The sequence below is a fragment of the Cervus canadensis genome, chromosome 13 (genome assembly GCF_019320065.1).
Source record: "Cervus canadensis isolate Bull #8, Minnesota chromosome 13, ASM1932006v1, whole genome shotgun sequence".
Lineage (NCBI taxonomy): Eukaryota > Metazoa > Chordata > Mammalia > Artiodactyla > Cervidae > Cervus > Cervus canadensis.
Window position 1 is genome coordinate 35,890,386 of NC_057398.1, and position 15,978 is coordinate 35,906,363.

Genomic DNA, 15,978 nt, shown 5'->3' on the forward strand with positions numbered 1-15,978 from the left:
CTCAAAAGAAAACCATTTTATTCGCATTTCATGGAACACATTTTCTAACTTGTAAGCTAGAAAAAGAAAAAAACAAAACAAAACCAACAACACAACAGGATAACCGAGGTTTAAAATGCTTTTATTTTGAAGACTAAAAATTCTTAAATACTAAAAATGCACCAAGAAATCTTACAGAAAGTTAGCAAATGACAAAGGACTCGAGTCCTCAACGTGTCTTTCATGTGAGATTTCTGTTAGTCCGCCATAAAAACCATACTTAATAGCTGAAATCTCCAGCAATGCTAATAGGCTAATAATTAGCCCATTGCTAATTCAATAATGAACAGTAAATGTAGATGAGTGGACACACTTAAGAAAAATGTGGAGTTTTAATAAGAAATATTATCACTGACTAAACTAAATACACTTGTTCCCCAAATATCCAATCCCAGCACATATTTTTAAGCTGTGTGGGTTTTCCCCAAGAGAAGCAAACTTTGACATTTTTTCTTGGATATATTAAACTTACAGACCTCCATCCCACATCTGGAAAGAACATTCCAAACTCAGCTTGATGTAACTTTTAAAAATCAAATTGAGAGCAATTAGATACATAGTGACTGAGATTTGAATTTGACAGAGTCAACAGAATGTTAGAAATGAAATAAATGAAAGAAGTATTCAAAGTTTATCATCCTCAGTGTGAAGAAAGGAACATAGAACAAAAGATGCATTTGCCTCTCCTGCCCTTTAATTTGTGAACACCATACTTATCTTGATATGTCATGCCCAGAAAGAGAAAATGAGATTTTTCTAAAAAGCCTTGCTAAATTGAAATATGACCATTCCATCTGGCCTTCCATCAATCCTCCCGCCCTCCAATTTTTATTTTAAAAAACCATAAGCACAGATCTAAGTACTCTCTATAGACTACACCTAGATTACTTTGCTTCAAGGCCGAGAAAAATGTTTACCATTCCAAGATCCACTCCGAAGCATATATCTGCAATGCGTAAGCTTTTCGTTGGCAAGATCAGTCAATATCAAGAGGCGTGCAACGTTTAAAAGGTTAAGTGGTTGAAGGTTAAAAAATAACAACAAAACAATCGATTCACTAAAAAATATTTTTTTGTCAAGTTACCATAAAATAATTTCGACCCTAAGAATTCAAACAGGGGTTTCTCCTATTTGTATGGTGTAAATTAACCGTCAGAAAAACTGCACCAATGTGTTGGGGGCGGAAGAGAAGAAGATTTCTAACACCGGGTGAGACCACGGTCGTAAACCTCATCACAATTTCACCTTTGGGTGAAAAGGTGGGAGGGGAGCCAAAAGTTTCAGCCTCTGCTCCTTTGAAAATAGACGTTGAAAAGACCCTGGAAGGAGACGGAAAGGGGCGCAGATGCCGCGTCCGCGGTTGCAGCCGCAGATAATCGGGATCTGGGAAGGGATGCGGGGGAGTGGGCTCTTATGTAAGCATACACCAAAAATTGTGCATGCACCCCCCAGCTTGATGCACATCTAATCACACAACACAGGCACACGGCATCCCTCCCCGAGAATGCAGCCCCAGCATGCGGGCGCTGCCGAGAAAGGCGGACCGATCCTTCGGCCCGTCCCCCCCAGATCCGTGCAGCCACCACCCGGACGAGGGTGCAATGCGGGCGGCCAGGGCCCCGGTGCGGCGCCCAAAACGTAACCTGGTTTCCAGCCCCCCCCGCGGCGCCTGCAACGCGCGCGCACGGCCTCCTGAGCCCCGACCCAGAGCCGCTCGCCTGGTCCCGACCCCCCGCTTCCCGACCCTGCTCCCGGCGCTCGGCCCCCGCGCCCCGACCCGGCCCGGGGGCTTACCTCGCGAGGCCCAGACCCCGCCGCTGCACAGCAGCCCGGCCAGCAGCAGCCAGGCGGCCGGGGCCAGCGCGGGCGCAGGGCGGCGCAGCATCGCTCCGGCTCCCGGCGCCGCGGCCGGCCCGAGGCGGGAGCGGCAGGGACGCTCGTGGGGCGCCGAGCGAGGCTCTCGCGACCCGGAGCCGGCTGCTTGCCGCCGCGGCGAGCACCGGGGTCCGAGGAGGAGCCGCCGCCGTGACGCTGGGCCGCGGGCGCCCTCCCCTCGGCGGAGGCAGCGCTTCGCTTGAGGCAGCGGCAGCAACTAAGATGGCGGCGGCGCTCTCTCTCGGGTCCGGCGAGGGTACCCGGCCGGGGGCGGGGTGGTGGCGGGAGGGGCGGGGAGGGGAGCGACGGCGAGGCGCGCGCGCAGCGGCCCTGGGAGCGCGCGGGGCGTGGGGTGGGGGCGGGGCGCGCGCGCCTCCGAGTGCGCCCGCGGGGTCGCGCCGGGAGACAGACTCCCGAGAGGTTGGGAAAGGCCCGGGCTACGGAGGGGGCTGCGTCCCCCGCCCCGGTCGGCTGCTGCAGCCGAGGGCATCAACGCCTCCTTCCCACGCGCGCTCCGAGGCTCCTGAGCCGACCTAGCGGTACACTGGGGCGCGTGCCTCCCCTTTCTCCCCTTCCCACCCCCACCCCCAAGGATGCAGACCCCGTTTGGAGGGTGCAGCCCAGGACCGCTGAGCGACAGCACCCTGTGCCACTTCGAGCAAGTCACGTCGCCTCCTAGAACCTCGGCGTCCTCTTCTGCCAAGTGGAGGTGCTGAGGGAGCTTGCGGGGTCGCAAAAGGTGTTCAAGGAGAGGAGGTCAGCGAAACGCGCTTTGTAAACAGTCAAGGCTACGCAGCACGTGCTGCGGTGGTTCCACCTCTGGGAAAGGGCATGCTTGCCCCAAGCCCATAGTGAATTTGTAAGTTAGGGGTCCCTCCATTTGCTGAAGAAATCCGTATGTGGCTTTTTAAAGCCGGTGGTGCGGGTGCCCTTTCTAGATCTTAATGTGATGCTAACGGTCCCTTGAAAATGCAGAGATCGAAATGGATAAAAAAAAGGATCCCTTTACGGCTCTCTCAGGTCCTTCTCTTCTCCTCCTGTCCTGGGGACCCTACCTTCTCCCGCGCCCATCCCTGGGGCTGCTTCACACCAGAGGAAAGGACCAGAACAGTCATGGATGGTCTCCCGCAAGCCATAGAGCCACCGTACTTTACTGGCTCCATTTTGCAGAGAGACAAACTAAGGTGAAATGACTTTCCCGGTTGAGACCACTGCTGTAAAAAGATCAGCCCTCAAGGACAGGGCTGGCATGAGGGAGACACCCACAGCCAAAGTTAAACAGCAATAAAATGTTAATTATTGAAGACTCTGCTGGAAGAGCTATCAGAGGTAATTTACAGCACAGTGATTGGCACAGTGATTGTCCCGCCATGTTTGCTGAGAAGGTCTGGCTGGCTGGTGGGCTTTGTGGGGACCAGCTTGGGGTGGGGGTGGGGTGAGGGAGGGTGGGCAGCCCAGGAGGGTGGGCAGCCTGGGAGGCTGGGAGGAGAATGAGTCACTCGGATTGTGAAGAGCAGAGGACTTATTTAGGAGAGTAGTGGGCGAAGAGCCCAAAAAAGGTAGACTGTGGCCAGAGGGAAGTGCCTGAAATGTCAGAAAGAGGGATTTGGACCGAATCCTACAAGCCACAAGAAGCCTTGAAGAGCAATGAGCAGAGGCGTGATGTGACCTTGGAGGGAGTTTCAAAGCCATCTGTGATGGAATATGCTCCTTCTTGTCTTTGTGCCTCAAAGTCATCCTCCTCCAAAGCCTAAAGACTCCACCTCTGCTCCCCCGCCCACCTGGCCCCTGAACCCGACCAGGCTCCCATGGGTGGACCCTTCCCAAGACACCTGCCTGGCCCTTGCGGTCTCTAAGCCACGCCCACCCCCTCCTTCCAGCCAGCACTGCAGAGTCATACCCTCCGGGCGTGGCTGTTGCCTCCCTGGTTCCCAGATACTCCCTGCTGCCACCTCATCAGGTCCAGACAGCTCTGCTGGGCTTCCCACCCCTCAAGCCTAGGCCCCACCCAGCTGAGTTCAGGATCCACTGTCTCGACACTAACGGAGCTCAAGTTCATTCCTTCCCAGAGCCAGCATCACGTGGCATGCCAGCATCACGTGGCACACCATCCACAACCTGTGCCCTGAGCCTCCAGTGCTCCTGGTACACTTCTGAGCTGCCTCCTCCAGGAAGCCCTCCAGACTCTCAGGCCCACCCTCCATAAACCCACACTCTCTGAACTTGATCACCCAGGCTTAATAATCTGCTTTTTTTTTTTTTGCAGTTGACTGACTACTCCCCATGTGTCCTTTTCTCCTCCATGCTATTCTAGTGGGAAGAACCAGTGCTGGTTCAGTCAGACAGCACTGGCTGAGAATTCTGGCTCCTGCTACTTCAAATGACCTTGGACAAGTTACAAACCTTCTGAGTCTCTGCTCACTTGTGAAATAGGATAATGATACCTCTTTCCTAGAGTTGTGAGGATTAACTGAGATGATACTGAACTTCCTTAGTGGTTCAGTGGCTAAGACTCCAAGCTCCCAATGCAGGGGGCCAGGGTTTGATTCCTGGTCGGGGAACTAGATCCCACATGCCACAGCTGAGAGTTCATGTGCTGCAACTAAAGATCCCACATGCCATAACTAAGACCTGGTGCAGCCAGATAAATAAATATTTTTTAAAATTAATGAGATGAGGCAATTTAAGTGCCTCATGGAGACTGTATATATGGACACGACTGAGCAACTGAACTGAACTGAACTGATACATACATATATATATATATTATATATACCTAATATATATTAGGTCTAAAAGTATGGTATAGGGGATTCCCTGGTGGCTCAGCGGTAATGAATATGCCTGCCAATGCAGGAGACACAGGTTCAATCCTTGGGTCAGGAAGATCCCCTGGAGAAGGAGATGGCAACCCACTCCAGTATTCTTGCCTGGGAAACCCCATGGACAGAAGAACCTGGTGGGTTACAGACCATGGGGTCACAAAGAGTTGGACACAACTTAGCGACTCAGTTCAGTTCAGTTCAGTTCTCAGTTGTGTCCGACTCTTTGCGACCCCATGAATCGCAGCACGCCAAGCCTTCCTGTCCATCACCAACTCCCGGAGTTTACTCAAACTCATGTCCATCGAGTCGGTGATGCCTAAACAACAACAAAACTATGGTAGTGTCTTCTTTTCCTTCAGGAGGCTTCTGAGCTCCTAATGTACTGCTGAACGCACAGTAGGTACTCAATAAACACTCCTTGATGAAATAAATGAATTGTTGTGTTAGTTTTTTTAATTATTATTATTATGGAGATCACATCTCAGAGAGTAAAAAAAAATACCCTGTAGGTTTCCAGGGACCTTGGAGACTTGCAAAACATAAAATCAGAAAGGTATAATCTCAGAACTATGTTTTGAGTCAATAAGCTGATGCCAAGAGGGAAAATGTAATGTATTCAGTTCTGTAAGAAACACAAACAGAAGCTCTTTGGTGTCTGCAATCCTGATCCCTTTATCTTCTCTCCCTCTCTGTCCCTTAGAGAAACAGAGCAATAGATCTAAGCAGGTCCATCAGCAGGTGGGCAGGCAGGCAGCCCCAGAGCTCAGTGAAGCCTGCATATGCCAAGATTTTGCCCACAAGAGAGTTCCTGCAGCTGCAGGACTCAGCTTGAGCATGTTGGAAACCAGGGAAACCAGTGAACTCAGCCTCTGGTTGGCCTGACAATAGCCTCGGCCATATTGGCACTTTTCACAGGACTCCATGTGATGGATTAGTTAATCCTCAAAATGGCCCTGAGATGGGGATCGATCCAGACTTAGGCTGTGGGTAGCAGAGATGGTCCTTGCCTGAGCTGAGCCAGCTGCTGACCCAGCAGCAGTCCTAGTAGTAGTCCTGGAGCAGGGAGAAATGAGGCACCACCCAGGTCCATCCTTAGGGGGAGACTGGGAGGATGAGCAGGTGCCTTTGTCTTTTGAATGTATAGTCAGCCTGTCTGTGCATTAAGTAGAGAGGACACAGAATGTTCATGGGGCTGCATCCTTTGAAATGGCTTTTACTATTAATAATAACAACAGCCTGTGTACTGAACTCTTTTCCTGAAAGTGCCGTATCACTTCGGCCTCCAGCAACCCTTTCCAGAAGGTACTTTTATGGTTCTAGATGAGAAAAATGGAAAATGTGCTCAAGAGCTAATTGCTAGAAAGGACATCCGGGATTCAGTTTCATGTCTCAGCCTGCACAGTACCTTCACCGCTACTTGAAACGACACCTCAGATGGCAGCTTCTCTGGTGGCTCAGTGGTAAGGAATCCAGCTGCCAGTGCAGGAAACATGGGTTCGATCCTTGCTCTGGGACGATCCCACGTGCCAAAGAGCACCTAAGCCCGTGCGCCACAACTCCTGAGCCTGTGCTCTAGAGCCCGGGAGCCAAAACTTCTGAGCCTGCGAATCCCAGAGCCTGTGCTCGCAACAAGTAAAGCCACTGCATTGAGAAACCTGCACTCCACAACTCAAGAGTAATCCCCACTCGCCGCAACTAAGGAAGACCTGTGTACGGCAATGAAGACCTAGCATGACCAAAACTAACTAACTAAATAAAACTTTCAAAAAGAAAGAAATTACACCCCAGATACAAATAAATAAAGCCCTGCATAGGCTCTCACAGCTCAGAGCCAGCCTACTCCACCATGTCAACCCCTCCAGGTATGCAAGGCCCTGGGAGACTGTCCTCATTCAGGCTGGGGTTCATCACTGAGTTGTTCATTCCAGGTCTGTAGTTGAAACGGATGGACTGAGGTCTCAAGTGGGAATGTTCTTGCCAGGAAGCCAAGCTCTTCTCCAGTGATCGCGTCATTCCTGCTAACGCAGCATGTGCTGCTCGGCCAATGTTTGTGGAACCCAGCTGGAGGCAGGTAAGCCATCATTGGGTTCCTCTCCTAGTGATGTGCTTAGGAGGAAACCTACTTTGGGGTTGCTCAGGAGAAGGTTGTGAGACTCTTGATGAGAGCTACAGATTGTAAATTCCCAAAAGTACTAAAACCACAGCCCCCAGCACCATCACCAGGGTCCCCTGAGACCCCAGAAGATTCGAGGTCTGGCCACATCTCTGACCTTTGGTGCCTGGCCAGGTCACTCCATCACTTTTGTTGTTACTGTTGTTGTTTAGTCTCTAAGTCGTATCTGACTCTTTTGCAACCCCATGGACTGTAACCTATCAGGCTCCTCTGTCCATGGGATTTCCCAGGCAAGAATACTGGAGTGGGTAGCCATTCCCTTCACCAGGGGATCTTCCCGACCCAGGGATCAAGCCACTGTCTCCTGCATTGGCAGGCAGATTCTTAACTACTGAGCCACTGAGGAAGCCCCCTTCACTGTTAGAAGGGATAATTAATGAGGGACAAGATGACTTGTGCTTAGAGCAGGGACTCTGGTGGGACAGATCTGGGCAAAACCTATATCTAGCCACTTCCTTCCCTTTTGTAAAATTTCCTTTTAATCTTGTATGGTTATAGTAAATATTTGCATGGGTACAAAGTCAAAACTAGAAAGCAAGAGGCTCAGACAAGTTTAGTCCCATTCCTGTCTCTTCCTTCCTGCCCCTTCCTCCCCTTAAAGATGACCATTTTGTCTTCTTTGGCTTATCCTTCCATTATTTTTTTTACAAGTGAATATTTAAATATATGTCTCTCTTAGATAAGAAACAGCCTATCAGAGGACTTTTCTGGTGGTCCAGTGATTAAGTCTCTGTGATTCCACTGCAGGGGGCATGGGTTGGATCCCTGCTCAGGGAACTAAGATCCCAAGTGCCTCACTGGTGCAGCCAAAAAAAAGAGCAGCAAATCATACCAGATACTCTGCATTTTTTTTTCTGGGTAAAATATCCTGGAAATGGTTCCATCTCAGTATACAAACAGAGTTTCCATTCCTTTTAATAGTTGCATAATATTCCCTCACATAATGTGGTATAATCAGAAATTCATACTTGGCCTTTGTCCCTGAATCCTAGGATTCCTGGGAATTCCTTGAAATTTCCTGGGTGATAGGGGCATCTTTTATTCTAATGAGGTGACTCCTGATGGGCTTTCAGATAGTTTCAGGATGAGGGCCTGTCACCAGAAAGACCATGCCATGACCAGAAGCTTGGAAATTTCAGCCCCACTCAGCCCCTAACCTCAGGGAGGAGAAAGGGGCAATCATGCCTACAAAATGAAGCCTCTATAAAAATCCCTTAACTGTAAGATTCAGTGAGTTTCTGCGCTGGTGTCTACACCCACTTGCTGAGAAGGTAGTGCCCCAAATGCCTGGGGACAGAAAGAAGCTCTGGCACTTGGGACCCTTCCAGACCTTGATAGAGACACCCCTTTCTCTAGCTGATCATTTGGATCCTTCATAATATCCTTTGGGGCTTCCCGGGGGCTCAGATGGTAAAGAATCTGCCTGCAATGCGGGAGACCCAGGTTTGATCCCTGAGTTGGGAAGATCCCCTGGAGAAGGGCGTGGCAACCCACTCAAGTGTTATCGCCTGGAGAATTCTGTGGATGGAGGAGCCTGGTGGGCTACAGTCAATAAACTGGGAAAGGTAAGTGAGGTGTTTCCTTGAGTTCTATGAGCCATTATAATAAATTATTGAAACTGAAGAAGGGGGTCACAGCCAAGTCAGACAGAAGTGTGAATAACCTGGGGACCCACTACTTGGAATCTGCAAAAGAAGTGTGAGCAGTGTGGGGCTGAGTGCTAACCTGTGGAGTCTATACTAATTCTAGTTAGTTAGTATGAGATTAATTCATAGGACACCCAGTTGATATCCACGGAGAATCAGAGAGTTGCTTGGTGTGGAAAACCCACACATAAGGTGTCAAAAGTATTGTGAGTAGGGAGTTTTCCTTCCTGCAGTAAGCCTTTTTGTATTTTTTGTCACTTGTGCTGGTTTAGGGTTAGGGTTAGCCATCCCTGTGGCTCTGGATAAGGTTTCCACCTCTGCAATCTATGTATCTCCATCTGTAAAACAGATACATCCATGCCCGCCTCGCTGAGGAGTTAGAAGAACCAAAGCATGACATCAGCTGTTCTTATTATTCATTTCTGTCCACAGCTCAGAGCTTTAGTAGTCACATACAAATGTGAGTTGGACCACAAAGAAGGCTGAGCACTGAAGAATTGATGATTTTGAACTGTGGTGTTGGAGAAGACTCTTGAGAGTCCCTTGGACAGCAAGGAGATCAAACCAGTCAATCTTAAAGGAGATCAGTCCTGAATATTCACTGGAAGGACTGTGGCTAAAGCTGAAGCTCCAATACTTTGGCAACCTGATGCAAAGAGCCGACTCATTAGAAAAGACCCTGATGCTGGGAAAGATTGAAGGCAAAAGGAGAAGGAGGCAGCAGAGGATGAGATGGTTAGATAGCATCACCAACTCAATGGACATGAATCTGGGCAAACTCCGGAAGATAGTAAAGGACAGGGAAGCCTGGCGTGCTGCAGTCCATGAGGTCGCAGTGTAAACATGACTTAGCTACCCAACAACAACAACAACAGAGCTTTAAGCCTCTCTGGCAGTGGCAGAAATCCTGACTTAGGAAAGGTCATTCCCATGGTCTCCAGCGAGTTGGATTGGTACCTATGGGCTTGTTTCAGACTCTCGCCATTTGCAAAGGAACTGGGAATTCCCGTATATGAAGCACCAGGTACCTCTGGCTGGTGAAATTTTCCAGGAAAAGAAAACCTCACCTTGACGCAGAAGCCAGGCAGCTCAGTTTTGTGCCCCCAAAATGGACAAGGGTTGAGGTTTCCTGTTTATCCTCTCACCCAAAGGTAACATACAGCATTTTCTCCTCTTTTTGAGCTTCCAGGGGATGTGCTGGAGCTGCTCAACTTCTGCACACCATGGGGTGGAGGGGGTGGCTGTTTGATTCTGGAGCACCAACTATACACCCAATGCACTATACACATACAGAAACACACACAGACAACATATGGACAAACATGATCTCTCTGAGGGCACCAAGCCAAATATGGTGTGCCCTGTCTGCATACAACACGCTGATGGAAAGGACTAGACTGGGTTTCCAGGGAGGAGGGAAAGGTGAGGGCAGAAACTACCCAGAGGAAACACAGCTGCCGTTTGGGCCCAGAGGAAACAGCCCCCAAACCTAGGTTTTGTCTGTAGTGCCATCATATTTCCTAGAATTAAGGGGGAGGCTGGGGAGGTTGTAGGATAAAGTAGTTTAAAAAAATAGGAAGATTATCTTACTCAAGTGGTCTTACTTCAGACATAGCTGGCTTCCAGTTAACTAGCAGAAAAGACCAGACAACCTAGATACTGTGTGCTTCAGTTCCTCATTTATAAAATGGTCATCATTGGACTTCTCTGGCAGTCCAGTGGTTAAGACTCTGTGCTGCCAGGGCAGGAATACGCCTGGTTGGGGAATTAAAATTCTGCATGCCAAATAACTAGGATAAAAAGAAAGAAAGAAAGAAAATGGTCATTGTCACCATCATCATCACAATTATTGTCATCATCATATCTCCTTTAGATTACTGTGGCAATCAAGTGAGAGGATACATATAAAGGGTTTAGCTCAGTCTGAGACACACAGTTGTTGTTGCTGTTCAGTTGCAAAGTCGTGTCCGACTCTGTGATTCCATGGGCTACAGTATGCCAGACTTCCCTGTCCTTCACCATCTCCTGGAGTTTGTTCAAACTCATGTCCATTGAGTCGGTGATGCCGTCCAACCATTTCAGCCTCTGTTGCCCCCTTCTCCTTCTGCTTTCAGTTTTCCCCAGCATCAGGGTCTTTTCCAATGAGTCAGCTCTTCGTATCAGATGGCCAAAATATTGGAACTTCAGCTTCAGGATCAGTCCTTCCAATGAATATTCAAGATTGATTTCCCTTAGGATTGACTGGTTTGATCTCCTTGCTGTCCAAGGGACTCCTGGGAGTCTTCTCCAGCACCACAGTTTGAAAGCATCAATTGTTTGGCACTCAGCCTTCTTCATGGTCCAACTCTCACATCCCTACATGACTACCGGAAAAACCATAGCTTTGACTATATAGACCTTTGTTGACAAAGTGATGTTTCTGCTTTTGAGTACACTGTCTAGGTTTGTCATAGCTTTTTTTCCAAGGAGCAAGTGCCTTTTAATTTCGTGGCTGCAGTCACCGTTCCCGGTGATTTTGGAGCCCAAGAAAATAAAGTCTGTCACTGTTTCCATTGTTTCCCCATCTATTTGCTATTAACTAATAGGACTGGATGCCTTGATTTTAGTTTTTTGAATGTTGAGTTTTAAGCCAGCTTTTTCACTCTTCTCTTTCACCTTCATCAAAAGGCTCTTTAGTTTCTTTTCGTTTTCTGCCATTAGGGTGGTATCATCAGCATAGATGCTCAGTTACTGGTCTCTGCTCTCGACATAACAATGCTGGTGATGGTAATGATGAGGATGTACATGGATGGACTTGACATGTCTAAGGAGTTGATGATGGTTATAATAATGACTTTTCTGCAGCTGTTTACACTTTGCATTTATTTAGTATACTTCCTTTCTCAAGGGCATCTGATGCATATGGGACTCACAACAATCTCCCTCATAGGGGTTTTTATTTAACTGATGGGAAGCAGGGTTCAGAGGGTTGAGTGACTTGCCAAGACCGTGCAGCACAGAAATAACAGAGCCAAAACAAAAACAGAAAGAAAAAAAAATTAACAACAACAAAAAAATAACAGAACCAAAATTTCCTCTGGCCTTTTTGTGTTTCTTCCTTGGCCCAGAAGCTCCCTGGACCAGCAAACTCCAATAAAATATCATGAGTCAGATTTCAGAAATCCTGGCTCTTTCAAGTCTTCAGCTCATTTAATTGCTCAGGGATACCTTTTTTCCCTCCTTCCTCATCTGTGTAGCAGGGATTAATCACCCCCCAGAGATCAAGAAATAACAAGCTCGACTCACATAGTGAGTGTTTGCTGTGCATGGAGCATTCTGGGCATTATCTGATTTCATTACTGGCAGCAATCACCAGCAATGAAGACCATGATTATCCTGCTTTTTCAGAGGAGGATGCTGGGGCTTAGAAAGGTAAATTCATTTGCCCAAGGTCAGTGACAGAGCCAGGATTCACACCTAGATCTGTCTGGCCCCAAAGCTGAAGCTCTTACCCACAACATGACTAGCTCCCAGAAACTGCTCTGATGGTGAGTGACTGCAAGGCCGGGAAAAGTCAGGAGGGCACCCAGATGGGAGAACTGCCTGGCTGGTCTCTGTCCTGGCCAATACCTCTGCCAACTCTGGGAGCTCCTGGTATGGCAGATGGATGGTCAGGATTAGGCCTGTGTCAGGAGCCTAGACATCTTCAGGGCCCAGAAGATCACAGCAAGCCTTGTGGCCACAGGCCTGGTGCTGCCCACTCCCTGGCCCAGCAGGCAGGAACGACAAGGTAAGAACATTTACCTTTTGAGGGACTTCTGCTCCGGTGCCTCTGTGCCCTCCCAGGGCTTCTGGTTTCCAGCTCCCCGGGATGCAAGGGACAGCAGAAGGGCCTTTCTCCTCTCCTCTGCTGCAGCTTCATTGAAGTTCCATACTGGGCTTCCATCATCTGAGGCATCGACTTAGAGGATGCAAATGAAGAGGTGACCTGTCAGAGGCAGACAGTCTGCCCCCACTGACCCACGGGCCGACCACAGAGAGGACCCAAGAATTCTCCGTGAACCGTGCTGTGGCCGGCTTAGCAGGAGCCGGGCAGGAGGCCCAGCATAGCCTGGGAAAGGCTGGCAAGCAAATTTCAGGAAAGCACTGGAGCGAGAAGGGCCTCCCTCGCCCTCTGCCCAGGCCCTGGGAGGCAGGGGCACCCTAGTGGCCTGGAGGGGAGGGCAGGGGCCAGCTGAGGAGTCTGTTAATCCTGCTGTCTCTCTGGCTGCACAGGTCCAGCTAGGAGCCCAGATGGATGGGGGGTGGGGGGGAGGGTGCAGGTGACAGGGGTACCACCCAAATTGCAGGACACGGGCTTAGTCTGTTCCTGGGGCCCTGGGGCAAGACCTGGGAGCCAGAGGAAGAGGGAAGAGGCAGCTGGGGTAGCCAAGGATGAGGAGCCCCGGACATAGGGTCGGGGGGTAGTGCAGGAGGAGAGGCTCTACCGGACGCTCGCTGGTCTGGGGATGCTACGAGTCAGCACTGAAGCCTGGGTCAGCCACCTCCAGGCCTGAGCAGGATGCTTTGCAGCTGAAGGAGACAGGTGCAGGCAGAGCAGGCTCCAGACGGCTGTCCCTGGGGTGGCAGAGACACAAGGCAGTCAGGCCTGAATGCCAACAGGGCAGAGGGGCTTCAGTCTGCTCTTCTGAGGGGGTTTTCCATCTATCTCTGGACTTGACCACTGCCTCAAGAACGGAGGAAAAGAGGCCCTAGTGTTGAAGAAAGGGGGACCCTTTCCAGGGCCTGAGAGTAGGCTCTTGTGTAACCCTTGGAAGCAAATTATCTGAGGAGACACACTTGCTGACAAAGGAAGAGACTTCATTGGGGAGGGATGCTAGGGCAGAGATCAGGAGGGTAAGGGAAACCCGGAGAACTGCTCTGCCATGCGACTCACAGGCTCGGGTTTTATGGTGAAGGGATTCATTTCCGGGTTGTCTCTGGCTAATCACCGTGACTTAGGGTCCTTCCTGGTGGTGCTGCACTGCTCAGCCAAGATGGAGTCCAGCAAGGAGGATTCTGGGAGGACCTGTGGACTGGAGTCTCCTGTCTCCTTCTGACCGTTCCAGAATTCTTCCAGTTGATGGTGTCTTGTTAGTTCCGTGTTCCTTACCAGGACCTCCTGGTACAAAATAACTCATGCAGATGGTTACCGTGGTGCCAGGCCAGGGTGGGCAGTTTCAGTCAGCCTGTCCCCTAATACCAGCACTGAGCCTCAGTTTCCAAATCTGAACCAGTGCTGCCCTGAGCCCAGAATACTCGCCACTTGCACATGAGTCATGCACATGCTCCAATCAACAGCCATCCTGGCTGGGGAGGGTGGGGTGCAGAGGAGGAAGGGGTGGGGGTGATGGGTGGGTGTCTGCCAAGGCCCCAGTGTCAGGACTTGTGGAAAGCTCTGGACTCCTCACTCCTTCAGCACGCTCATCTTGCCCACACTCCAAAGGCAAGCCTGGTTCTGGACAGACTCCAACCAGTGTGCCCGCCAAGCATCCCCCTTCCCCAAGGTTCCCCCACAGCTCCCCTCGGAGCAGGGTGAAGGGGAAACGGATGTTAATTTGCTCGTCTTTGCTAATTTGAAAAGGAGCATAAACAGCAGAGCTCAGTCACACGGCTCTGCCGAGGGTGTAGTTTAGGTCCAATTATGTGCTATTAGTGCATTTGCTCTTTGTTCCCGTGGCATATTAATTGCAGATGTGGTATTGTGGCAATTAACACAATTATGGGCTCGCTCTCTCTTCCGGGAGGCCACAATCCACGTGCTTTTTGGCCAAGGAGTTGGGCTGGTGAGATGGTGGGAGATTCCCGCTTAGGAGAAGGCCCACCATTATGGGTTGAATGTGCCTCCCCAAAATTCGTATGTTGAAGTCTTAACCCCCAGTACCTTGGAATGTGATCATATATGAAGATGGGGTCCCAACAGAAAGAACCAACTTAAAATGAAGTCATTGGGGTGGGCGCTAATCCAATATGACTGCTATCCTCATAAAAAGGGGAAACTTAGCCACACAGAATGAAGAGGATATGAAGACACCTGGGAGAAGATGGCCAAGGAGAGAGGCCTGGAGCAGCCCTCAGAAGGAGCAGCCCTGCCAACACCTTGGTTTCATTTTTATTGGTTTCATGTGTGTGTGTGTTTTAATTTTTATTTATTTGGCTGTATCCTGTCTTTGTTGCAGCATGCAGGATCTTTAGTAGTACCATATGAACTCTTAGTTGCAGCATGTGGGATCTAGTTCCCTGACCAGGGATCGAACCTGGGGCCTCTACATTTGAGTACAGAATCTTAGCCACTGGACCACCAGAGAAGTTCCCCAACACCTTGATTCTGGACTTCTAGCTTCCAGAACTGTGAGAAAATGAATTTCTATTGTCACTTACAGTGTTTGTTAAGGCAACCCAAGCAAACTCATAGACCCATCTCTGTTCCAGGCAGAGTCCTCCATGGGAGAAAAGAAAGGCTCAAGGAGGGAATACCAATGATGCTGTCTGTTCTGAAGTCTTGAGGAAGAATCAGTATAAGAATCAGTACTGCCCTGCCACCCGGCACCTCTTCCCAGGGTTGTCCATCAGTGTGGCTTCTGTTGTCCTGGCCCCTGAGCCCTTAGTCCCCACAGCACTGCTGTTGGAATTTCTCTGCACCCACCTCTAATTAGTCACCTGTCTGGCATGTCCTGAATGCGTCACTTCCTCTCCATTTGCCATCCCCTAATCTTGATGACACAAGGTTACTTCCCTTGTAAGGTAAACAGTATATGTTATTTCCCAGGTTAAACCAAGGAATGGTCAGGTATCTGCACAGTACTTTCAGGCTCACAAGATACCTATCAAAAACCTGCTTCCATTCCATATTTGCAGCCACCCTAGGGGGGGTTGGTATTATCACTAATTTCCTAGGTTTCCCTGGTGGGTCAGATGGTAAAAAATCTGCCTGCAATGCAAGAGACTGGGGTTTGATCCCTGGGTCAGGACAATCTCCTGGAGAAAGGAATGGCAACCCACTCCAATATTTTTGCCTGGAGAATTCCATGGACAGAGGAGTCTGGTTGGCTTCAGTCCATGAAGTTGCAAAGAGTCAGACACAACTGGTCAGCTAACACTTTCACACTTGTACTTTCACAGGTGGGGAAACAGAGGCTTGGAGAAGTCACACACAACCCATAAGCAGCAGGGCTCAGAATTTAAGAGTTCTGTGTTCAGGGACCTTCCTAGTGGCTCAGTAGTAAAGAATTTGCCAGTGCAGGAAACACAGGTTTGATCCCTGGTCCATGAAGATCCCACATGCCACAGAGCAACTAAGCCCCTGCATCACAACTTTGAGCCTGTGCTCTAAAGTCCAAGAACTGCAACTACTGAAACCCAGATGCCGTAGAGCCCATGCTCCACAAAAAGCCTCTACAAA

The 15,978-nt window shown here is 49.6% G+C and overlaps 1 protein-coding gene across 6 annotated transcripts in view; it reads right to left on the reverse strand.

Annotated features, from left to right (window-relative positions):
• The window catches only part of CLSTN1 (calsyntenin 1), a 76,813-nt gene extending 74,663 nt beyond the window's left edge, over nt 1–2,150 (reverse strand). For 4 of the 6 annotated variants that reach the window (XM_043484613.1, XM_043484615.1, XM_043484612.1 and 1 more), the window contains exon 1: nt 1,834–2,150. In XM_043484613.1, coding sequence (XP_043340548.1) covers nt 1,834–1,924 — 91 coding nt within the window. In that variant the 5' untranslated portion in view covers nt 1,925–2,150. The remainder of the gene's footprint in view (nt 1–1,833) is intronic. The other 2 variants (XM_043484616.1, XM_043484614.1) reach the window with 1 other exon arrangement.
• Between the last annotated feature and the right edge of the window lie 13,828 nt (nt 2,151–15,978).